This window comes from Aspergillus foveolatus (assembly GCF_047715535.1).
Source record: "Aspergillus foveolatus strain CBS 279.81 unplaced genomic scaffold BDW70scaffold_109, whole genome shotgun sequence".
NCBI classification, from domain to species: Eukaryota; Fungi; Ascomycota; class Eurotiomycetes; order Eurotiales; family Aspergillaceae; genus Aspergillus; species Aspergillus foveolatus.
Genome location: NW_027396173.1, coordinates 6285 through 30052, shown reverse-complemented (window position 1 = coordinate 30052; position 23768 = coordinate 6285). Strand labels below are relative to the sequence as shown.

The window sequence follows — 23768 nt, the reverse complement described above, 5'->3', positions numbered from 1 at the left end:
ATAGCTAGAGAACCCCAGACATATCGTGATATCTTCACGAATGACGTGCAGGTGGGTATATCCGCGTCGAAATGCTTATCAGGGAGGCTTACCCAGAGGCACTATTTGGCGGCAGCGCCAACGAACAAGCCCTAATATAGCCCTGTCTCTGGATCCAAACTGGGGAATCTTCGGGATAGCCCTACCAGCCAAACCCACGAGTGGCGTACCCACGTGCTGGGAAACGTGCTCTAAAGTAAATAGATTGGCTCCTGGTGTGAGCAGAACTCGGATCTCGGAATGGCCAGGAACACCCCGTGGGAAGGGGAGAAACGGTCCAATTTGATGTTCTAGAGTGCCAATAAAGCTTTGTGGAACCGTGGATGTATTCAGCCCCGTGGCCGAGACCCTTTTTTGCGGCAACTGAGGCCTTGTTCTTTAGCCAACACGAGTTGTAGTCCTAATATTACAGAACTACTGGTAGATGAGCCTCATCTATTGTTTGCAGTATACACGCAGGGGTGGAAAACTTGTAATGGAGTGAAGAGCGAGCATATAGTTTGCTAGCGTTTAGTCGTAATTCCTGGCCTGCTCCTGGCAAAATGATGCCGAACTGCAGACTCTTTTTTCTGGTTCTTCCGGATAGCCCCATTGCGCCTACCAGGGGACCAATACCATGAACGGCATGACATGTACGGCTAACCGGCATCTTCAGCAGCAAGTCGGGGCTGCAACAGATGACACCGAGATCAAATGATCAGATCCACCCCTTGCGGATAATGGAGATATGGCACCTCAAATTGACGAATTCCCAGCCTCTTAGGACCTCGTTTTTTTCACTTTCTTTTTTTGTCAGTCCCTGGAGGCGGATACAAGCTCATATTCGTAATCGTGCTTTGATCAGGAGAGTTAAATTCCAAGTTGTCGTCAAGCATTCCATTCCACTTACACCTCAACTTCTGCAGCTCCGTCTTCATTTTACACCAATTGCCTTTCTTTTTGTTCTTCTCTCTCACCACAGGATGCTGCTCTCTATCATCTCATTCACAACGTTGGCTCTCTCGAGAGCTGTCGCAGCGAACCCAGACACTGCCGTCTCTCGAGCCATCATGGCAACAGACGCGCTCCAGACCTGGTATAACAGGGCGACAGGAATCTGGGATACTTGTGGCTGGTGGAATGGAGCAAATTGTATGACAACACTAGCGGACCTGGCTGCTCTAAAGGTGAACAATCCGGTCAATGGAGTCGCGAAGGACGTGTTTCAGAACACATTTTCTGTCGCGCCAAATTCGAATCCATATCCTGAAAGAGGGATTGACGCCGACTACACGTCAGCGAATGGGATGTCTTACTCTCAAACTTTTGATAGAAAGCTACCAACTGGTGCCGCGAACGCGTCGCTATGGCTCGACGGGTCGTACGATGATGATGCGTGGTGGGGACTGGCGTGGGTTGCTGTATATGATGCTACCGGTCAAGCAGACTACTTGGATTTGGCCGAGGGGATTTTTTATCACTTGGTGAGTGCTTCACATTTACCATTTTCGCCCTGTGGCTGGGAAAGTTCTAGGGCTAACGGTGACATTACTAGAGTAATGCCTGGCCCTCAAAGTGCGGCAATGGCGGGATTGACTCGGACTACACCCACGTCTACGTCGGCGCAGTAGCAAACGAGCTATATCTTGCGCTTGCTGCTCAGCTCGCCAATCGCGCCTCCGACGGCGAGTACTACCTTGACTGGGCCAAGCGCCAATGGTCCTGGTTTCGGGACAGCGGATTGATCAATGAGAATTACACGATAAATGACGGGTTGACCAATGACTGCGCGAACAACGGCGACACAGTCTGGACTTACAACCAGGGAATCACCCTAGGGGGATTGGTTGAGTTGAGCCGCGCCGTGGACAACGAGACTCTTTCCAATTCTATGTATCTACAAGAGGCTCAAAAGATTGCAGCAGGCGCAATCGCCGCATTGGCGGACAATGACCATGTCCTTCATGATCCCTGCGAGCCAGATAGCTGCGGCGCAGACCAAACGCAGTTCAAGGGCATCTTTATCCGGAACTTGAGGCTTTTGCATGAGGTGGCACCGAATGATACCTTTGCAAAGGTGGTCAACTCCTCGGCTCGGAGTCTGTGGGCGAATGATCGGACCGATGAGAACCAGTTTGGAGTTGACTGGTCAGGCCCTGTGGACAGTGCCAAAATAGATGCTTCGACGCATAGCTCGGCTCTCGATGCATTGGTTGCTGCCATTTGGAAATAGAAGTGTGGGGAATATGAGCCTGCTATGACAGATTTATATATCTATAGACTGGTTGCGTGGCTTATTCCGAAGACATGGATGACTTGTATAATATAATGAGTGTCACGGTCCCAATCCGGCTTGTAGGGCTACGACCCGATCGGCCACGTGACCCACCATCGAGACTTAGCCGCGGGGTCCTCCGGACCTCCGCTTCCTCTCCTCACTCGTCGTATTTCTTGATAATACGATATCTATTAGTTCTCGTTCCTTACAAGAAACGCATGATGCAGCCCGGGGTCATGTTTAAAAGTGGTTGCAGGCGGCCTGAGGTCAAGTTTCCGGTTGGTGGTTACAGCTCGCTCGAGGTGATCCTGCTTAATGATGACCTGTGAGCTATTGGGGTGGCTACTAGTGTCGAATGTCGGGGCATACTGTCCTATGGCATCGCCTGCCCCTGGGGTCGAGCTCGCTTAGTCATAATTTAGTAAGCCAGATATTCATAGGCGGCCACGTCGGCCAACCAATAATGACAATTGTCCGTCCCATTCCACATCGAATTCTGGTCATGTGACCAATGTCTCAAGGATGAATGTATTAAGGTCTTAACTACAATTTGCGTACGGGTTTTATAGCCATCTATGTCACGACCGACACCTGACCCGGCAGGCATGACTCTTGAGCCAGAAAGACACCTGGCTTATCAGGCGTCAACGGTCTGATCAGGGTAGCTGCCCCGCCGATGCCCAACCGGCAGTGGGTGGCCCGACGGCGGCAACCACACATACATAGTCACCGAGATCGTTAGCTACCTAGCTTCCCAGACGATTCGTTCTGTTCTGTCCTTTCCTACCTCCGTCACTGTGTATTCCTCGTAAATAGGATCTATTGGGTGTATCGACAGGCATCTTGCCGGTAGCTGCCCCAGGCGTTCTGACAGCTGTGCGCATAAACGTTGTTCCGAGCGCCTTACAGTCTGCTTCTGCTGCTGCTATACTTTGCTGTACGTACCTTATCTCTATCCAGCATAGCAACCTCTATCCATATTTCTCCATCTAGTCACGAATGTAAGCTGCACTGTGTTAACCCAATGCTGCAGGTAGACTGCCTAATCCAGCCAGCTGCTGTGGTAGTCATTTTGCTAAGAAATTATTACGTCTGTTATTTGTAGCAAAAATGCCGTCGGCACCGCCGGCGAAGGCTAGGCGAGATCGCGGTCGAGATCGAGCTGAGCGGGGAACACAGCTTAGCTTGGTGCAGGTTGAAGACTGGAACCCACAGTTTGCTACAACTATGTCCACGGCAGATAAGCCCCAGTCCGAGTGGGTGCTGCCCTCTGGAAAATTGATATAGCACCGTCTATGTTTAAGAGAAATATCCTATGGGACATTGGTGTTGCCACTCGGTACAACACTGCGCACCCAGACATGGCTCAACCAGCACATGGTCACTGGTACAGCAACGCCATGGTACGCGCCAAGACGGTGGGCTGGCTGACAAGAACCCACCTGTTCGCAAAGGAGTCTACAAGTTCTAGTATTTTATTGGTGCTTTCATCTCTATTGCGGCGTCCTGAACTTCTAATCCCCTCATGTATGGCCCCGCCACTGCGGCCCTGCAAAGTATCCCTTCCACCCACCCTGCCCCCGATCATAGGGTTGCTAAACCCGGCGCCATAATGTGGTCGTGCGCCGCGCCTGAATATTCAATTGGACAGTGCTGGAGCAGAGGCGTTGCTGCACGGTGGGCAAGTATAGTAGTACTCGCCTAAATCTGGAGTGGGTCCCAGTACACAAACATCTCAGCTAACTTGTGTTTGCTGCTAGTATATATTCGTGTCTACTCTTCCAGTCTTTCTGTTCGACTTCGAACTCAGACCCACCGCCTCATCCTCCATCATCAGCATCAAAATGGTCGACGCGAATATCGACCCCCATCTCTTTGTCAAGGCGATGGCCTTTACGAAAAAAGCCCATCGTGACATTTATCCCGCTGTAGATCCCAAACAGCCTAAGCTCTCTCAGGCGGGGAAGGTTATTGTTATCACTGGTGCGACTCGGGGACTAGGAAGGGTAAGATTCAGCATAGTTTTGATTTACTAGGACGTGTCCTGAAGAAGAACAGGGATTTGCCGTTGCATTCGCGCAGGCCAAACCAGCGGCGATTGCTCTTCTGGGACGCTCTGCCGAAGCACTAGCCGAGACCGAAAAGCAAGTCTGCGCGATCAGCCCTGAAACGACGGTCCTCTCTCTTGTCACTGATGTGCGGGATGAGGCGGGGATCAATGCTGCGTTTGAGATGATCGTGGCGAAGTGCGGCGTCCCGCAGGTCCTCGTCAATAATGCTGGATACCTTGTCCATGAGACGATCGGCGAATGCACTATTGATTCGTTCTGGACTGTCCAGGTTAGTCATTCCATTCTTCTCTCCTGGTCGTTAAACATACGCCCTGCTAACAATCAAATACAGGAGATCAATGTTAAAGGCGTCCTTATTGTCTCCAAGGCCTTTCTCAAGGCCATCGAATCCTCCCCCGAGGAAGAACGAACAATCATCAACCTAACCTCCGTCTCAACTCAAAACACCGGCGTCACACTCGACGCGTACACAGTCAGCAAAGTCGCCGTTACCAAACTCACTGAATTCCTCGCAGCCGAGTACCCTTCGATCACATCCGTCAACCTCGACCCTGGCATGGTCGCCACAGACATGGGCGCGAGTATCCCCATGATCGCGCCCTTCCTGTATGATACTGTGGAGCTTGCAAGCGGGGTGGCCGTGTGGCTGTGCAGTGGTGATAGGAAGTTCCTCTCCGGTAGGTATTTCTCGGTGAATTGGGATGTGGAGGAGCTGGAGGCGAGGAGGGAGGAAATTGTGGAGAAGAATTTGTTATCGTCAGGGGTGAGGAGGGGTGATAAGGTTCCGGCGGAGGAGGATTTAGTTATTCATGAGAAGACTTTGAGTGTTGTTCAGACAGTTTATTATTAAAGTTAGGCAGTGGGATTTGTTGTGCTAGTTATGATTATATGAGTTGCACTAGTCCTGAAAGGGCCCAGGACCTTCTTCAGTAATAGGCCTGAGAGTGTCTTGCTCAGAAGTGGCCTCATGATACCAATGAGAAAGTGTGTAACATGGTATCAACCATGAGTTGTATGCTATGCTCCCTAACTACCTGTGAATGTGATATCAGCTAGGACAAGGTTTCTTTATCAAGATTGGCAGCCTCCAACCTTCTCTCTCATATAAGCGACGCTCTTAGTTGGTATACATGTGCAAATAGTCGGACCTTTGCCCCTTGTAGTTGGTCTTCGTTGTAATTGCGATACAAGGTTTAGTCTTACTCTAGGTATCAACTTGCGTCCAACATGCGGTTACTTAACCATCAAGCTGGATGTTGATAACCAGGCAGCTGATTCACGCACTTATTGTTCTCTTGGCCTCTCCAATGGTGACGCCCTTACTCTTAACATATGGATACGGTTATGTTTGGTAACTGGACGGCTTCTGATTCTTGCAATGGTAGCCGAGTGACGCGTTTATCGACTGGCCGGGCCGTCTAAGATTGGGACTGCAGGAGCAGATTAGATTGCCGGGGGCCTGAAGAATCCTAGAGAACGGTCTTATCTGCCGAGAAGCAGGCTAGTAGAAGTACCACTTTAGTTTCAGTTTGGTTCCACGAATAGCGGCGCTGCGTCTGGTATTGGTATTCCCCTGGGCGAGTCATGCCGACTTGTATTATACCACTTTGTGTGCTTGAGTATCTACCAAGTATAGGTTATGACACTGGTATTTGGAGGCGCTGTACATCATAAGCATGCAAGTGTTGTTTCGTTCTTCGGGGTACCGGCAGGATCACTTGAGAAATAACCAGACGCAAAAAGAGCGACGATCAGAGCTAGCCTGTGGCCCGAGTTCCTTGTCATGCCCAGAAATAAGTTTCAAGGCATCGGGAAGTTCGGAACTAACGAGCAGGAAAAGCAGTTACCCTTGCAAGTAAATTTGGGTTTCAGGCGTCATCCTAAGCATGCATGTTGGCTCAGCTCTAACTGGAGCTCTGATACCCTGAGCTGCAGGCAGTGGAAGCAACAATTATTTTCTTGCATATTACTAATCCTTTTGGCTATGCTCAAGGGGACAAGGCATTATTGGCAGTAACTACTACAAGTCTAGTGACAGCCAATTAACCTACCGTGCCGCCATTGACATGTGACATTAATGGAGAATGATAGTCCAAAGAACTAACATAACAGTCAATGCCGAAAAGGACTAGCATCATATCATTATAAAGGAAATGATATGATAGTCAAAGCAAACCAAGCAAGATAATATAATAGATTTGACTAATATAATGCTAAAAGGTATTTAAGGACACTTGTTTACCATATAGCTAGTTTTGTTTTCCAGTCTTATCTTTAGAACGAGCAAGATAGCCAATATTATTATCTAAACTGCATTTCTTCTCTCCAAGACTTTCCTCATTTGTGTCAGGTTGGTATTATTCATTTTAAGCCTTGGGAAGTTACTGTCTTGGGAAACATCCCTGCAACCCATGCGCGCAGGTAGGGTAAGCCTAATAACTCACCCCCATCCCGCCGTTAAGCAAGTCTACTTCCTATGGTCTGCCATATTAGTATAGTTGCGAGAGCCTCCTTGCAAGTGGCGTTTCGGTAACTTGCACTTCAGTGTTACTGTTGTTCATTTGATACAGCAACAATGGTCGACTGATATAATGTCAAGTGGGCCAAGGGTGGAGCTTATTTGTGCCACAGGCTATGGCCTGGATCTTGGTTGTCGGCCATGCCCTCAACCTGGTCCTAAATAAGGTTTCTGCAACATCAGTGTACATCCTCGGAATTGCGGCCTCGTAGGAAAAGAGATCCGTCCTCATAACTTCGGGAAAGAGATCCGTCGGCATGCAAGTCCGGGAAGTCGGAAGTCTTGACGTATGATTGGGAAAAGCTTGATAAAAGGGGGGAGGAAGATATCTGCGCTTCTATCTTCTGTTTCTTTCTCTAAGTTTGTGATACTCGTTTATACAGGACAGCTAGTTGAAAACAATACTACCTACGCCCGTTACAATTTGGAGAGTCCAGTCTCCCATATTCTGGGGCCGAGCCACTGGTGCTTGACGGCAGAAAGTTGCAAAGACGCGACAGGCTACCGTGGGGTGGCCCAGCAGGGACTGTATGGCGCGCATGGATGGAAAACACCGAGCTGATGGGTACTAGCCTAGGGGAGAATAGCTCAGCAGTAGTAGTGGCAGCAGAAAATCCATTTAAGAACATGCTGAGAAGCGGAGAAGTAACCGCTCGGCATCGAATCCCGTTCTTCTTCTGCTCTAGCCTAGATATTTTTATACATTTTCATCTTACTACGAGAAGAAGTTTCGTTTTCAGTAACGAAGGCCTACTCAAGAGGCTTGACTGCACTCAAGGCGTTGTCAGTCCACTCCCGGAGCTTTCTTGGGAAAGACTCGTCTTGAACGGCCGGCGATAAAGTTCCAGGTACGCCCACGGGTTCATAATATGTGCCACCTACCACCTCCGAACTCGTGGCGGCCCATAAATGATTTCTGATTCCGGTGGCCACAGGCACACAGAAAAACGGTGCGATTGGCTTAGTCAGGCGAGCAAGGGTGCTTTCTTTCCATAAAGATGCAGCCATGCCCGTAAGAATCCTCCCTGGATGTATAGCAACTGCTTTAATCTGCGGATACTCGCGACTTAAGTCTTTCATTAGGCCAATGAGGGCTGCTTTGCTCTGACCGTAGCGCTTTGGATATGGCTAAAAGAGAGTTAAAATCCATGTTCCATTTCCCAAAATCAAGCGTTTGCAGAGGAGAAAAAATTAAAAAAAAACTGACCAAATTCGCAGCGCCAGTTTTGACAGTGTCGAAATCGACGCCTTGCTTAGGCGCCGAAACGTGTCCCTCGCTTGACACAACGACGACGCGTACATCGGCGCCCGGCTGTCGCTGCGCTGTTTGAAGCAGCACAGGTGTTAGCAGGCGAGTCAGAAGGGCATGGCCAAGATAGTTGACGCCAAAATGTATCTCGTACCCTTCCGTGGTTGTTGCTGGAGGGACGCGTATAATACCCGCATTCAAGATGAGAATATCCAGTTGCTGTTCTTGAGCCGCAAACTCGTGGGCGCATTTTCGGACGCTATCGAAACACGCAAGGTCCAATTCGAGAAATCGGATCTCGGTAGCTGGCGTGGCGCTTGATTCCGCGTTGGAAGAGGGAGAGTCTCTGTAAGCCTCGTGGTGGATTTGGTGGGCCAGTGCCTGTTTTGCGTCCTCGCTGCGTGGCAGATCAGCAATGTAGATGCGGCTAGGTCGGCCATAACGAGCCAGCTCTATGGTCGTCTGTCGGCCCAAGTCGCCCGCGGCTCCCGTGACGAGGATGACCTTCCCTGCCAAAGATGGAATATCTCGAGCAGGGTCAAAGGCAGGGACATCGTCGCGCGACGCAGCATTTTGCGACCCCAATAGGGTCACGCGAATCATGTCCCAAATGTTATTCATGACGAGAGCGAAGTTGATAATGCTGCAAGACCGAGATGAGGGTGAAGAGCATAATCTGCTGGCTTCTGACGGGCGCAATAGCGGCTTATATCTGAACGCTCGGCATGGAATAAATAATATTCCACCTGTAAAGGCTACATGACTTGTGCACGTGCATACATGGTCCTGGTGCCAAATTAAGCTTGGGTTAGAATTCATTAGTCTACATCGGGACACCATGTGTGTTGGTTGCTAAAATCAAATTGGAGGTGTTTAGCGTCCTCACCAAAAATGCACCTTTCCTGTACATCCGCACACTCTTAACTCACTAATTTCTCATAAGACTTCGTAATTGCTATCAAAGCGACGCTTCTTAGAAGACCTTCAGTCTCCTAATCAGCAATGTCATCATTGATTACAGGGAACACCCCGATTTACCTGATAATGGCACGATCTCGGTCCCGATTCAGTCAAAAATTTCCCCGAAGTGCCAAAACACCCCGCCTTCCCTGGCCAAACGAGGCCTCTAGGCGGCTTGAACAGCGGCGAGATGTCGACACTTTGTACTACGATGGGCCAATGGAGATACTGCGAAAGAAGTTGGTATCTCAAATGGAACCGTCGAGCGCCTGCAACGCAATTCAATCCGCCGCGGAAGCGTTAAAGCTACATTATTGAGCATCGGAAAGGCCCCAGAGGCTCTCTAAGGCAGATGAGGCAATATTACAGTACCTCACTGCGGAGCGATGATGGATGCAGGTTGAAATAGTGTAGTAGCTATATCACGAGCGATATATTGAGATTTCTTGTGCAACTGTGCGCCGCGTGCTAAAGCGCTGTAAATGGACACGAAGGGCACTAAGAAGGATATCTTAAAGCCGTAATGAATACCTGCGACAAAACCATAATGGATATTGCAAAAGAATCGGACACACTGTCTCCACTGTCTTTGTTGAAAACATAGGGCGATATGCAAGGAGGACCTGCTTTTTCTTTATATTTAGGGAACGGTTACTTACCTTAATATCCAGCGTAGCCCTACGTGATGAACTCAGGCTCCTTTGAACAGACACCTGACCCGGATCAAACCGTACGCGCTTCTGAACAGGCAGTGAGGGTTGAAGAGATGGTTGTCAACATACTAAGCGTTGATGATTGCTAGCAGCACTTGAAAGCCCTACAAAAAAGGAGGCCGTTCCGGTTCTATTTCTTAGATAGGGTTGTCCCCTCTGCGCCTTGCCCTTTATCCCAATTTCTGCAGCTGTTTATCAGGTGTACAGATATCGGGTCGCATCTGGCTTTATGGTTGTGGGTGGCCTACCGCGGCGGCGTAGGTATGACGCAAACCATATGGTTATGAGCGCCTGACATGTTTTCGCTGGTGTTGACACTTTAAGCAGGAATTGGGAGCTTCGAATAGCTTCACGTTACTCCCTGAACAGACATTGGTGATGCCCATTCAAGTACCTGTCGACTTGCAGGGATATTAAAACGTCTTACACTGTACCGTGTTCCTCAGTCTGTGAACAGTTAGAAAAGATGGTAAAAGAGGCCGTAGACGCAATCTCAGGTACTTGCATGTTATTAGACTTCACATTTGTTACGTGACATAGGCGAAGCTCATGAAAACCAGGATATGGCCGAAGTGAAGAACTAATCTGGTTACTCATCATTCCGTTGTTCACCAGGCTCTATACCTACAACCCTGCTTTCTAACTTGAAGACCCTGCTAATTTCTCTCTCAGTAAGTTCTCCAAGCCTGACCTCGCCTACCTGGTAGCTGACATAGTTTAGATGGCTGTTCCTGCCTCCACCGCTAGCTGCCCCAGCTGCCAAGCTATATGGGATCCTCCGGCTTTGATACGTTCTTATGTCATCCGTGTCAGCTTCTTTATCCATCGTCGGCCCGAGCCAGCTATTAACATAGATCTATTTGATACCTATGAGAGCACAGAATTCACTGGACAGTCCCGCCGCAATGCTCTACCAGTGGATTCTGGAACGGGGTGTGCGTTTTGTGACCCTACTGGCCTTTGCAACTAACTTGGTATTTTGGTAATCTTAGGGCATGACCAGCTTTCCGTGCAAGGCGAGCAATTTTGGGGGATGATGATGTTATGACAGGTGTGATGCATGTTCACTGAGGTAGAGTTGTGAGGAGTAGAGTGTGAGGGTGGTTGTACTTAAAATATTGGCGAAGTCCAAGCAGCAGGCCAAGGAGCTAACTGGTTAAGCAGGTATTAGGTTAGGAACCATTAAAAGTCGAGCAGGCATCTGAGCAGGCATTACAGCAGAGGATTGAGCAGAGATTCAATGCAGCGATAACGTCACCTGAGAATCCATTGTGTGTTATGGGAAGGCCGCCATCACCCTGACAAAGCTGCCATGGCGTTGGTGAACCCGAAACCCTGGTCGACCCCGATTTCCACCGAGTTTTAAACAGGCAGCAGTTGATGCGTGGTTGGACCAGATTGTTATCAATGAAAGCCATGCGATATAAAACCAGCAAAAGGATTACTTGCCAGCCACGCACCTTGTTGGATAATGGGCAAGAGAGTGGTCCTGCCGGACGGGATAAGTTGGCCAGTCAAGCTATCATCATCCATCCATATGGTCGTACTACCAGCATCCATGGATTAACTGCGTATCCAAGGCCGATTTCGTGCGGATGCAGACTTACATGGAGGGAGTGGGAGGGACGGGTTGTTAACTATATATAGTAGACCAGAATCTGAATGGGACAATGAATGGATACACCTGGTACACCTGCCACCAGTCCCGGGATGTTTATTTTGGGGAATTGCAATATGATGTGTGTGTACCTCATTGGGAGGCCCAAGAAGTCCCCGACAGGCCGAATCTAGATCGCATCTCCGGCACCTAGTGCCTATTCCATCGCACGTATGCTGCCGTTCTCCCGCCCCGGATTGGCCACCGATCGAGTGCGATTCGATGGTCTGGATCTCCACCGGCGGAATCCTGTCGCCAGTCTTCTTTTAGGCCTTTCCAGCCTTCACGGCTGTCAGATCAACGGGGTCCTCCTTAGCTCAGAGTAGGCAGGTCTGGCGCCAGGTGAGAGAGGGAGGCATGGTGCCGACTCAGCGTCTTGAGATAATCGTCGTGAGCTACAGCCGAGAACAGCCAGAAAGAGAGTAGGTCGGTGATGTCCGCGTCGAGGAAGATCGGTAGCAGGTCTCCTTCCGCCTCAGGGGTGGCGCAGGCAGCCTTCATGTCCCTCCTCTTGCTGCGTCAATGTCGGTAACCACCCAACTCGAAAATATGGTTGAACTTTTGGGCCGTGGAGAGGATCCAGATATGCTGGGCCTGGAGAGCGATCGACTGATGTTGTCCTGGATAGTCGCGATTTGTCAATATGTTCCTCGATGGATTCGGCGGCCTAAATATTTTATGTGGTTAGCAATGCGAAGATATATAGTCAACACCGCTCTCACCGTGGTCGTAGCACTACCAGGCACCCCAACACGAGCCACCACGCCGGCCCCAATATTTAATCATAGTTAGAAAATAGCAACACTTATTGATCGCGATTTCTGTTCGGAGACAAGCCGACAACTTATAGCAGAAACGGTCTCTTCATAGTCTTCATGTCTGTGTACTCAGGCAAGACTATCTAACGACATTATACAATGCTGAAAGTCGTCTGAGCGTCAACGAAACCATAGTTTGTTTATTACTCTTTGGAGGACCATTTGATGGTATTAGCCGTATGAAGTCGAGCTTCTCACCTTGCTGGGGCTTATCACGGATATCGCTGTTTGTAATGTGATATCTCAATATAAAAGTTCTGTATCTGTTGAGAGGATGCTTCAACAGACGTACCGGCCATCCGTGCCCGCAAGCAGGGCAACCAGAGGAAGCCGCATCGAATACATGATTGTGAACAGCTGTCAATAGTCAGGTGCAATGGATTTTGAATGAAGTATATAAATCAGCAAGACAGGCTCTACTTGAAGGTGGTAACGTCACGAAGAAACAGTCCCCGAGTGCCCACGCAGACTATTTTATATTCCGCCAACACCACGACGTCTATTCTCGCGCCGTTGATACTTTGAAATGCTATAACGCAGGTGGATTAACAGTACTGAAGTTCGCGGCTAGCTTGCTGTTAGAGATTGTTCTGGTGTTGTAGGAGCGTCCATACCTGGGAACCCTGCTAATGAGGTTATAGCAAATTGCTGACTGCGGCCATGATTGCCTAGGAAATGCCAATGTTGCAGACTACAAGATAATCTAGTCTCCGCCTCGGGTCCGTTCTGATACAGGCATTTTTTTTTTCAAGCACATAGCCTGAGAATCCCGCTCATGACATGGAATAGTGTTGGTTTGCGGGGGTTGGGAAGCGGCCAGTTTAAGCTTGAGTGCCTTGTCAGGTGAAAATAATGCTGCCCCTCCTACTCTTTGGACCCTGGTTGTTGTCAAGGGTATTTTCGAACAGTCGCCAGGTATCGGGTTGCTAGATCTAGGTCGGCAGTGCTAAAGAACGCTTCAGATCCTTGCGTTGTACGATTTACCCATACGAGAATAGCATTCTGACGATCAATATGTCTGCCGATCTACTCAACAAAAAGGCATATGACATGTGGCAAGTGTCGCAATGTTTGGCCAATCGCCCGGGCCACCCAACCCGCGCCCTTCCTTCCCCTCCGCGGCGCTCCGCAGGCGAGAATAGGGGTATCGAGATATATGACGACGCCCGCGCATGAAAAGTACCACCACCAGCGGTTGCACTGCTTTTTAGACAGACAGATGTCAACTTCCAGGGGCCCGACTAAGAATTTGAGTCTGATCTTACGGGCGGAGGATGTTCTACACTATCAGGACATATTAGTCTGGTACTCTGGTGGGTGTTGGATCTAAAGCAGATCTGTAGAAATATAGGCTCTGTTTGAAGGGTCTTATTTGAGGTCACAGTAGCTGTTATGGGCGGACTTTTATGGTACCTGGCTACTATTTATGTTCTAATACCCGTTATATCCAAGGCATAGCAGAAGGGGAAATGCCCTTGTTTAACATGGTCTACTTGTAAGAGAAGGCACTTTTCTGCTCAAAAAGAGCTTTGCTAACACACATTATTAAAAACAAATAATATAAGAGAGAATAATTTCTACAAACAGATTTCAGCGGGCATAGCCATATTAATAATAGCTTATTAGCTAAAGAGCAATGGCCACACGGCAACTCCAAGCACACCTATCTTGACCATTCTTATGTTCCATCCGTTAGCAGTCGCAGCCACAGCCGCACCTGTAAAGGCCGGGGGTTCAGGAACAGTTGATTGTTGAGAAATAGTAGGGACCTGTGTAGAAGTTTCATTACCAGGCACGGAGGAATTCCCGTTTCCATAAGAGCGGAGCTCAAGGCGTACGACGGAAGTGGTATCCGGCAAGCAGCTAGAGGTGCTGTCTGCTATATCAACAAATTTACCCAGTCCCTCCTGGATTGTAGAAAGAATGCCCTCTGCGAAGCTAGTAACAAAGGCCGATTTTTCTTCAGGAGCCTTGGATGAAATAAGACTGAATAATTTATCCCAGATGGCGTACTGATTGTGCAAGGACTTCTGGATGGAACTAATATCGCCAGTGCAGGTTGTGGTGGTGCCGTCGAGGAGCGGTCGTTTCTCGACGAGACGCGAGATGGTGGTTTTGACAGAGGTTGTAAGTGCTTGGAACTGCGGCGAGAGAGCTTTCGTCTCAGCTGCGGTGAGATCCGGCCCTGTTGAGATATCGCGCAGGCCGCGATCGATGGTTATGATGAGCGCGTTGGATGCAGACTGTATAGGTATGATGTCGGCGTCGCCGGTGTAGGACGAGATAACAGTGTCGAGAGTGGTGAGTCTTGTGGTGAGTAGAGTTAGGAGGGATGACGTAGGGTTATCCGCTACCCGAGCAGCTAGAATCGGAGCAGAAAGGGTTGTCAAGAAGTATAGCGTTGGCAATGTGAATACCGTAGTGAACTTCATGACGCCTCGTCGCTGCTTTTGTTAGCTGTGTGGTTATGCCGTGTATACAGGTGCGCGCGCACGGGCAGGTCTTTAGTATATATCTTTATACAGCCATAAACGGTACACGCTCACATGTGTCGTATTTACCAGGACCTCCTAATATTGCCGAGTTCACGGAGCGAGCGTAAGCCAGATCTTCTCTAACAGCAGCAGGGCAGGAGCCAGTGCTAAAGTGGTAATCAAATAGTGACTGCGTGGCGCTCTGCCGCGCGACGTTAATGAGGCCTCTGGATGCTATCGGCTATGTGCGGAACACGCCGACGACTCCTCGCGATAGCACTGCGACGCCTTGAACTCCTCATGCCGCGGACAGACCAGTCATACCTCGAAAATATTCACCCGTGTGATAGTTCGGAGAAAATGGAAATCAAATCCCCACACCTGCAGCGACTATCGCAAACCTAGGTGACAAAGCTTGGAATCTTGAAATCTTGGCTTCGCATGACTGGCTGCTAAGCGGGCCCGAGCAACAAGCAGGGTCTTTTTTATTATTTTAGAATGCAGGATCCCTTTTGGACCGAGGTCTCGAATATTCCGCGTGATGCGGTGTGACTGGCTTTGTCGGGGGCGTCGGTAGCCCTAGTTTTGGTGCCGACCAGAGGCGGATTTTCTGCTATTTTGCGACATACTCCCGTTTTGAGTGAATGGTCGACGTCGTACCTTCAGCAGCCGCAGCAGGTTTGTCTATAGACTAGACAGCTATCATGGACTCGAGTGTATACATGGCTGAGGATGATATTATTATTATCATCGTCATAAAAAAGTACAGTTCATTTGGAAAGATCCGAGTTTCTGATCGGCCACAGCAACAACCATAGACAGCCGCGGAATTGAACACCGCTAGTTTTGAGTGATCCTGGGTCCAGGTGAGCTCGATGCGATCGTGAGACCGGTATATACCTCGTGCTTCTAGATCCTCGCTGATCGCGCGCTACAACAAGGCGTCGGCTGGCTCTTGTGCTAAACAGTCCGTACTGCAACAATTACCTCCGGCGCCGATGCTAGTAAAAGTACGACTACGACGACGCCTCCGAAGGAATGAGCGCCCGAAATTGGCGTCATGGCAATTAGCCAGGCCGTGGCCGGGAGGCGGGGGCTTCTCGGAGCCCAAGGAGCGGTATGTGCTTGACTGTGTTGGGCCGGGGGCACTGCGATAAGGCCTTCTGTCACATGCTGCTTCTTAGTCGGCCGCTACGCGGGTCTCGCCCTAATTTGGACTTGCAGTTTGGTGTTGCTCATGATGAGTTTGGTTCTGAAGAGGGCAAGATGGAGCCTCGAATGCTGGGTGTGATTTGGATCTCTTTCTCCATGGATTTATCGGTAGTAGAAAGGCTGGGTGTACGGCAGAGCAGATATGTATGGCATTTTTCTCCTCAAAGGGTTGGATAATGGATGGATTGGACCTGGGCTAACTATGTGTGGCAAAGTCTGGGTCGTAGCGCTGGGAAATATCTCACTAGATTTGTAACGCTTGTCAAGGACGGGGTACACGAGAAGGCTCGGCTCGTTTACAAGTTAAATGCCCAGATATGGGAATTTGGCTCTCTAAAGGAAGATAGTGCAGTTTTACTACATTTGGTTTATAGAGGTGGGCAAATTGCTCTCTCTGCGCTTAGAACATGGGAAATACCACTTATGCAGCAAGCAGCACTACACGCAGAGGGCAAGACCATCCACAAGGTCCCCGGCAACCACGTCAATCACCCCAGTCGCCGAATCTTCAATACCGAACCCGATAAACAGCACATCGTCCACAAACCCATGATACCCTTGCCCTTGTGCCTTCCAGCTAATCGACGTCGCATATAACATCTCGCTCTCCAGCTTAACGGCCCGCATCCTGTCATATTCAGACGGCCCCTGTTGTGATGATGATGATGGTGATGGTGGTGGTGGTGCTCTGCGCCCAGAAATCCACAGCGGCTTTGCCGACACACCGAAAATTTCAAACGGCGAAACGGCCCGAAACAGCATCGCATATGGCTCATATGTGCTATGTAGTCTGTAGAAGCTCTTATGCTGGAAGATTGTCAGCACAAATGTATTGTCGTGCCGGGGGACGCAGGACGGGTCTGCGCGAGCGCAGAGCGTGATGCTTAGGGCGTTTGTTGCTTGGTGGATTGATTCTGAGTCTCCTCTCGGTGTCACCGTATCCGGGGGTGGCGTTAGAGGAAGAAGCCGTCGCAGACACGCATTGTCGGCCTCTGCACTCATTGGCGCAAGATCAGGCCCAACCGACCCGTCGGGCTCTAGCTGCGCGAACATCCGCGTCGGCGCGATATCGTGATGTACGTAGATCTGTCCCGCGGCGTCCCAGAAGACGAACCAGTTCTTCTCAATGGAGCGGTACGGCAGCGGACGTTGGAGCTCTGTTGGCTGGCGGAGGAAACCACCGTGATCGTTTATCGTGTCGACGCCCCAGTCGACTAGGAGGCGGAAGTCGAGCATCCACTGCCCGAAGCAGGTGAATTGAGAGGTCGAGCCGTAGATTGTGTACGGACTATCTGGACCGTGGAAGACCCGCGCGTCGTGCGGGCCGATACTGAGTGCGAAGAAGGCCTCGTCGCCCGTGCATTTTGTACTGTCGCTGGGGGTTGCGGCAATGGGAAGAATTAGGGGTGGTTCGGTGCAGCGGAGGGCTTGTCTGCTGCTGCTGGCGTGCATAGACGGAGAAAAAGCAGCATTGCAGACGAGCTCTGCGAACCAAAGGCGAGGTTTATCTCCCTTCTGCGGCTCGTGAAGTTGCGCGGTTACGATCCAGGTGGCGTTCTCCTCCGGGTGCGCAATTATGCTGGGGTTTATGGCGCCGCGGGAGCCAAAATCGATGGGTAAGTACGCGCCGTCTCTGGAAATTATGGACTGCAGGACTTGGTGGGTGGTGGACATGTCCATGTGCGGCGGTGCTGGGCCTCCATGGCGGTCTTCTTGGGGGTTTGGTGCTGTCGATGGGGAGGCCTGGTATAATTGATGGCCGAATAGTAGGAATGTGAGCGTAAAGACGGCTCCGACTGAGACGAACAGCTGCACTGATGTTTTGGCTAACATGTTCAGTCACAGTTTCAGGAACGGAGATACCTTTTCCATGACTTCTCAGCACTAGTTGGACTAAAATGCATACGCAAGCTTTGCGTTAGCCTTACTTTAGCCTCTTGCATGTGTTCTGTCGGGAAAACCAAAAAGAAAAAGAGCCTCAAGAGACCGAAATATATTAACTCGGAAGTGATTGGAGGTCGGAGGACGACGCCACCTATTTAGGGGACAAGTTCCGGTCTACTTGGAAGGTTTTTGACTAAGATAGTGAAACGTTTCGTTACGACAAGCCGTCCGTCTCCTCATATTAGAATTCCTGCGCCAGTAATTTCCCGTACAGCCACGAGGCACATTGCACACTGGGTCTGTCCACAACCCTTGTCACCACCTCGGCCAGCCAAAGCGTTACTGGCAACAGGATGAAATGCGGGACGAGAAAACTAGACTCCATTCCGAGTGGCCCGACACGAGGCAGTGGAAGCCGGTCTATCCACCCTGGACACGTTGTCGAATGAGACACACGAGCCCAGCCGACGGCCGCATACAGTCGGTCGCCGAGCACCCAGAGAACCGGGCCATGCACCAAGTAAAAGGCAAAGGAGACGCGACCAAGATACTGGTTGAAGGGCTGTTCAAAAAACGCGCGGAGCCCCGCGATACGTGAGATGGATGCCACGAGAAACGTTGCGGCCCAGAAGAGATAGAACCACTTGTAGTCGAAGACCGCCTGCGGTTTTAATAGCGAGAGGTAGTGCCATCCCGGGGAGTCTCGCAGGATTTCGAGGTCTGAGGTGTGGGACGGTACACCGCCGAGGTACATGCTTATCGCGAACAGGGCGTAGGAGATAGGTTTCTTCCAGGGGCGCAGCTTATTGAGAATGGCGGGCGTCTCATCGAGCTGTGCGGCTAGGTCGAGTTCGCAGAGGAGCATACCGGCTACGAAAAGAGCGCAGAACCATCCATCTGCAATGTACAGGAAGTAGAAGATCAGGAGTATATGACCGCACATTCGTGCATTGGCATGAAACCGCGAGAATGCTAGTAGGACCGTATAGATTGTGATTGATCCGCGGAACTCGACTGGGATAGACCACGCGTGGAAGTTGTATGTGAACCAGGGATCGCCCCCGCCGCGGAAAATGAAGCTGAAATTCTTGAACTCAATGTACCAGTTCCACAGCTCCTCAGGATATGTCGACTTGCTTTCGGGAATGGCGCGGATGTGGAAGAGGTGGAGGACCGTCATGTAGCTAAACGTCGTGCAGATGACGGGCAAATGCAGTCGCAGCCATCGTCGAAACAACGCAGACGAGAGATTGTCCCCCAGTGCCTTGAAGTCCCTCCGCTGGATGAGGGAGAGCGGCTTTGCAGCGAGCACGTAACCCGACAGCACAAAGAAGACACTGACAGCGAAATGGCCGCCCGAGAAAAAGATGCGCACGCCCGGAAGGCATGCAAAGTAGTGCTGTCCATTGTAACCGTACGCGTTTTCGAAGATCGCCTGTGCTCCTTCGCCATCGTGAGCCCACAGCTGGTGATGCCCCCAGTACACCATCAGCGCAGCGAAACCGCGCAGACCATCAAGATAGGCAGTACGGCTGCTCACGGACTTCTCACCAGTTGAGCTTGGTGCAGGCTCAGAGAGCCCAGGGTGCCGCCAGAGTGCCGACACTGAATTTAATTGCATCACTGAAAGTAATCAGCTCATGGAAATTCCGGTCGAAGTAAAGGATTTTGACAATCAAGCGAAAGATAAGGGATCCAAGCGACGAGAATCCGAAGGATTCGTGTAACAGACTAGCAATGGGGGCGAAGGAAGACGTGGTACCTTGACAGGCGCGGAGGGTCCATGCGTGCTCATTATCCGTAGATGTCGGTTTTCGGAAGCTGTGAACCTGGTCGACCATCGCAGCCTCGGCTTTTTAGATGAGAGTAGTGCGAGGAGATGACGACTTGGAAGCAGGGGTCCAGATTTTTCTCGGAAACGTGGGGGTGCCTGGGATTCCGCGCTCGTCCCCAACTCCTGTCTGCCCCTCAGATAAACGTGGAACTATTCGTTGCAGCTATATTGTTGCACATTCAAGCTCCTCCTGGCTATGCATTGCCGCCATAAAGCGTCTGATCCAGCCGAACCGAGTCCGCTTACAATGATACCCCCAATGGGGTCGGTTACCCTATCGCGGCGAGCACGTAAGCTTCTAGCCGGGTGTCTCACAACACTCGTTCTCCTTTCCGTTTCCTTTATCGACAACATAGATGGGCTTCACGGCGGCCTGACAGGGCAATGCCGAGAGGGCAGCAGCAGGCACAGCAGGCAATCCACCCTTTTTCCCAAAAAAATATGGCAGATCTGGAAAACCGACCCGCTATCGTTCGAGGAGCGAGACTTGATAATGGCCCGAAGCTGGACCTCAAAGAACCCGGCTTACCGCTATGAGGTGCTGACCGACCAGCACGACATTCAGTACGTGGAGACGCATTTTGGACCAGACGGGTACAATCGCCCGGATATCGTGGAGGTGTACAGCGCGCTGAAAGCGAAGATCATCAAGGCAGACCTGCTTCGCTACCTAGTCATGTATGTGGAGGGCGGGGTGTACGCGGACATCGATGTCGAAGCTCTCAAGCCCATCGACCGGTTCATCCCAGATCGATACGATGAGCACGACGTCGACATGGTCATTGGTGTGGAGATTGATGAACCGGACTTCCGCGACCACCCTATTCTCGGGCAGAAATCCAGGTCCTTTTGCCAGTGGACTTTTATGTGCAAGCCGCGCCTCCCTGTCATGCTGCGGCTAATCGAGGACATCCTCACCTGGCTGCACGCGCTCTCCGAGAAGCAAAAGAAGCCAATATCCGAGCTGGAAATGGACTTTGACGACGTCATCACCGGCACTGGGCCCTCGGCATTCACGAGCGCTGTGTTAGCGGAGATGAGCCTGGCTGTGGGGTACGATGTCATCTGGGACACTTTCCATGACATGGCCGAGTCCAAGCTTATCGGCGGCTTCCTGGTTCTCACTGTCGAGGGCTTTGCCGCTGGTCAGGGTCACTCGGACTCTGGGAACCATGGCGCTCGCACGGCGCTAGTCAAGCATCATTACCATGCGTCAGGGTGGCCGAATAAGCATCCGCGGTATAAACACCCGATCTATGGGGAAGTAGAGAAGTGTAACTGGAATAAGCAGTGCGTGCGGCAGTGGGACGAGAACACGGCTGCGTTTGCTGCCTTGTCCGCGGAGGAGCAGGAGATACAGATTGCACAGCAGAAAGCAGCCGACGACGAAAGAGAACGGCTAAGAGCAGCGGAAGAAGCGAGAGAAAACGAGGTAGCTGCAGCAGAGGTAGATCTAAAGGTAGACTCGAACCAAATGTTGAAGCCCTAACTCCTCATACCAAATCAGAGAAGGCTTTGCATCAAATCTCCCACATTCTGTTATCTGTCCTTCACGGTACGCAACGCAACCCTTCATTGGAATGTTCTTCGGAGGGTGAGTGCTTGCTTTAATCCCTAAGCCTTCATAGACAGTGGTCTACATATTTAAACTAGTAACAAGCTCCTTTGATCGAGCTCATGGCCTATAATCGGCTTGACCGTGGAACACTACGAAGGTGAAAAAGATTTCTGCCACAGTTTCTTGTCACAGTAGCAAACCCCAGACAAGTTCCTATCACAAACCGCGATACGGGCTGGTCAGCAACTTGCTACTGTTTCATTTCGCCACTGCAACACCCAGTAAAGTACAAAGAACGAATATCAAAGACAAATGGAAAGTCTCGTTCATTTCACTAACTTTTCTCATGATCGAAAATACCAAGAAATACCATAAATCTCTGCCACCATATGTTATTCCTGCGGCTAGCGTTTCGCAACTTGAGGTTGAGCGTGCAGTGTAGCATGGGATACTGTTCACGCGGGAACCATTCATTTACAGCTTCAGAAATGCTGATCCTTTCTTCGCTGCCGGTCCGGATGATTAGCCAGGGGTCGGCGCCATTTTTCAACATCAGATTCATGACGTCTGCATCGTCTTTGGTTTTATAACCCTTCGAGCTCAGTGTGTAGACCACATTCTCCCACAGAGTCCCCTTAAAATGAGTTCGGTATTCAAGGTTTGGATTTATTCCTTGTTCGAGTACCAGTGCGAGCATGCTGGTCCAGCTCGGCTCTTTCCGTGACTTTTCCATAATGAGCTTCGCCCACACAGGGCTGCCTTTTACCTCATGATTTGGATCCGCTCCGGAGGACAAAAAGACTTTTACCAACTCGTCTCCAAGCATATGTTGCCTCCTGTGGCAGTCTTCCTCAAAGATACGGCCCCATATCATTTTTGAGAACGTGCATCTTGGATCAAGGCCGCGCCTAAAAAGTTCAGACACGAGATGGACATAACAACTTTCTAGCATGGCCCGATCCGGAAATATAAATGTCAAAGCCTCGCTCAAGGATTTTCTGGCCATTCGCAAGCAAAAGTTTTGGGCCAGACTCCAGCTTCTCAGTGCAATGGATCTCCAAGCCTCCATAGACTGCCAATGCAACGGAAGGAGTTATGTCACATAATGCACTCAAGGCGATAATATCTGGCCCATTGCCAAGTCGACCGAGGATGAGTAGCTTGCGCGTAGTTTGGGCGAGTTCATCCAGCATTGGGAGATCTGTAGGTCCAGATTCAATCTCGCTCTCCCTGACTAACAGCAAGATTTGTCTCACTTCTGACAGGTCAGAGCTTTTAGAGATAGGTTCCGGGAGTTACATTTGAGGAACCCCAATATAACCCTGGAAATGGAACGTTTTGCATTATAAGGCGATACTTTTGGTAGACTTCCGAGGTCCTTGTGCAAGAGAAAATCCCTCACTGTTCGGTGAAGGAACTCCACCTTAGTGGCATAGCAATCAAGGCCGTCGTAACCATTTTCTGCAGCATATTCAGGACTGTCCAAATGTGGGTATACCTCCAAGAGGCATTGGCTTCGAGCATTTAGACGCCTCTGTGCCGCATACATTTGATAAAGAGATCCGCGGCTGTTAAGCTTCCGAATTGAATCTTCAGTGCTAATTCAGGGTCGCTAACATAAGAAATAAGAACACCAGGAGATATTGAGGCGTAGAAGTGTCCAAGTCAACCTGAAAAAGCAACGCCGCCTGTTACAGATATACGCCCTCTATCGAGTGAAGAATATGTTCGAAAAACGCGTCCAGGTCCGAAGGTAAGCTCCGTAATCGGCCTTGAAGGGTTCCCAAACCATCGCCGTTCGAGAGGCCCATACATAGAGATCGGACAACTAAAGAAACCCACAGAAACACCCCTTGAGCCTTAATAAGTACTTCTTCGACCAAAGGGTTAAGGTCAAGATCAGCACAGCAGGAGCGAAGCGTTGCCATGTGCTTTTTTAGATTGCTGCAAGTATATTTTGAGATATCTTCTTTCGTCAAATTCTGCAGGTACAGCTTTCGGTCCTGGTCACGGCCATAATTGTCTTCAAAGATATTCCAAGGTCGACTGGCTAAGCAAAATTTAATGTTTGGATATTTCATGAAGCCATTCAGGACGCGTAGGAATTCATGAATGTCGCCCTCCTATTCATCCAAGCCGTCAACGAAGACGCTGAAGCATGCTTTGTGCCGTGTAAGTCTCAAAATTCCGTGCAGGGTTTCGGAGAGTTCGTCAATGTTCCAAGGACGCATAGGGATAACTGTCTTCCATCTTTCAGCGCAGACAGTCGATATTAAGCTATGCAGATTCTGCAGGACCTCGTAAAGTAGAGACTGCAACAGTCCTTGCAGACCCTTTTGCATCGGAGTGCCAGCATTCCAGAAGAAGAATAGGCCGTGACTAGAGTCTTCGAACCTGCCCATATCGAAAGCGCGTCCGTGGTTTTGGAGTGATTGTAAATATATTTCATCAACGTTGATTTACCGGACCCAGGCTTTCCGGTAATCCAATATATACCGTCGCCAGATCTGAGCCAATCCAGGA

General features: G+C 50.2%; 7 protein-coding genes across 7 annotated transcripts; 3 read left to right on the top strand and 4 right to left on the bottom strand.

Moving 5' to 3' along the window:
* Positions 1-1001: 1001 nt before the first annotated feature.
* On the top strand, positions 1002-2251 carry BDW70DRAFT_165961 (putative glycosyl hydrolase; the record flags this gene model as incomplete). Its single annotated transcript, XM_073741867.1, has 2 exons — positions 1002-1502; positions 1595-2251. 2 exons carry the CDS (start codon positions 1002-1004, stop codon positions 2249-2251), a joined length of 1158 nt encoding a protein of 385 aa, XP_073591294.1.
* A 1482-nt stretch (positions 2252-3733) lies between these two features.
* Positions 3734-5272, top strand: BDW70DRAFT_144833 (SDR family NAD(P)-dependent oxidoreductase). Its single transcript, XM_073738324.1, has 3 exons — positions 3734-4302; positions 4355-4636; positions 4700-5272. Exons 1-3 carry the CDS (start codon positions 4141-4143, stop codon positions 5216-5218), a joined length of 963 nt encoding a protein of 320 aa, XP_073591293.1. The 5' UTR covers positions 3734-4140; the 3' UTR covers positions 5219-5272.
* Positions 5273-7476: 2204 nt separating this feature from the next.
* BDW70DRAFT_144829 (uncharacterized protein) lies at positions 7477-8864 on the bottom strand. The gene is made up of 2 exons (XM_073738323.1): positions 8094-8864; positions 7477-8014 (listed from the first exon to the last, which is right to left on the bottom strand). The coding sequence occupies exons 1-2, from the start codon at positions 8754-8756 to the stop codon at positions 7637-7639; spliced, it is 1041 nt and encodes a 346-aa protein (XP_073591292.1). The 5' UTR covers positions 8757-8864; the 3' UTR covers positions 7477-7636.
* A 4996-nt stretch (positions 8865-13860) lies between these two features.
* On the bottom strand, positions 13861-14715 carry BDW70DRAFT_154164 (cell wall mannoprotein 1 family protein; the record flags this gene model as incomplete). Its single annotated transcript, XM_073739781.1, has 2 exons — positions 13861-13901; positions 13947-14715. 2 exons carry the CDS (start codon positions 14713-14715, stop codon positions 13861-13863), a joined length of 810 nt encoding a protein of 269 aa, XP_073591291.1.
* Positions 14716-16407: 1692 nt separating this feature from the next.
* BDW70DRAFT_154163 (uncharacterized protein) lies at positions 16408-17649 on the bottom strand (the record flags this gene model as incomplete). Its single annotated transcript, XM_073739780.1, has 1 exon — positions 16408-17649. One exon carries the CDS (start codon positions 17647-17649, stop codon positions 16408-16410), a length of 1242 nt encoding a protein of 413 aa, XP_073591290.1.
* A 445-nt stretch (positions 17650-18094) lies between these two features.
* On the bottom strand, positions 18095-19694 carry BDW70DRAFT_154162 (acyltransferase family protein; the record flags this gene model as incomplete). The annotated part of the gene is made up of 2 exons (XM_073739779.1): positions 18095-19458; positions 19616-19694. The coding sequence occupies 2 exons, from the start codon at positions 19692-19694 to the stop codon at positions 18095-18097; spliced, it is 1443 nt and encodes a 480-aa protein (XP_073591289.1).
* Positions 19695-19946: 252 nt separating this feature from the next.
* Positions 19947-21176, top strand: BDW70DRAFT_154161 (glycosyltransferase family 32 protein; the record flags this gene model as incomplete). Its single annotated transcript, XM_073739778.1, has 2 exons — positions 19947-19977; positions 20044-21176. The coding sequence occupies 2 exons, from the start codon at positions 19947-19949 to the stop codon at positions 21174-21176; spliced, it is 1164 nt and encodes a 387-aa protein (XP_073591288.1).
* Between the last annotated feature and the right edge of the window lie 2592 nt (positions 21177-23768).

Coding starts and splice junctions, on each gene's coding strand:
- BDW70DRAFT_144833 (XM_073738324.1), top strand. CDS start 4,141: ATGGTCGACGCGAATATCGACCCCCATCTCTTTGTCAAGGCGATGGCC. Junction 4,303..4,354: donor CGACTCGGGGACTAGGAAGG/GTAAGATTCAGC, acceptor GAAGAAGAACAG/GGATTTGCCGTTGCATTCGC. Junction 4,637..4,699: donor ATTCGTTCTGGACTGTCCAG/GTTAGTCATTCC, acceptor AATCAAATACAG/GAGATCAATGTTAAAGGCGT.
- BDW70DRAFT_144829 (XM_073738323.1), bottom strand. CDS start 8,756: ATGAATAACATTTGGGACATGATTCGCGTGACCCTATTGGGGTCGCAA. Junction 8,015..8,093: donor AAACTGGCGCTGCGAATTTG/GTCAGTTTTTTT, acceptor ACTCTCTTTTAG/CCATATCCAAAGCGCTACGG.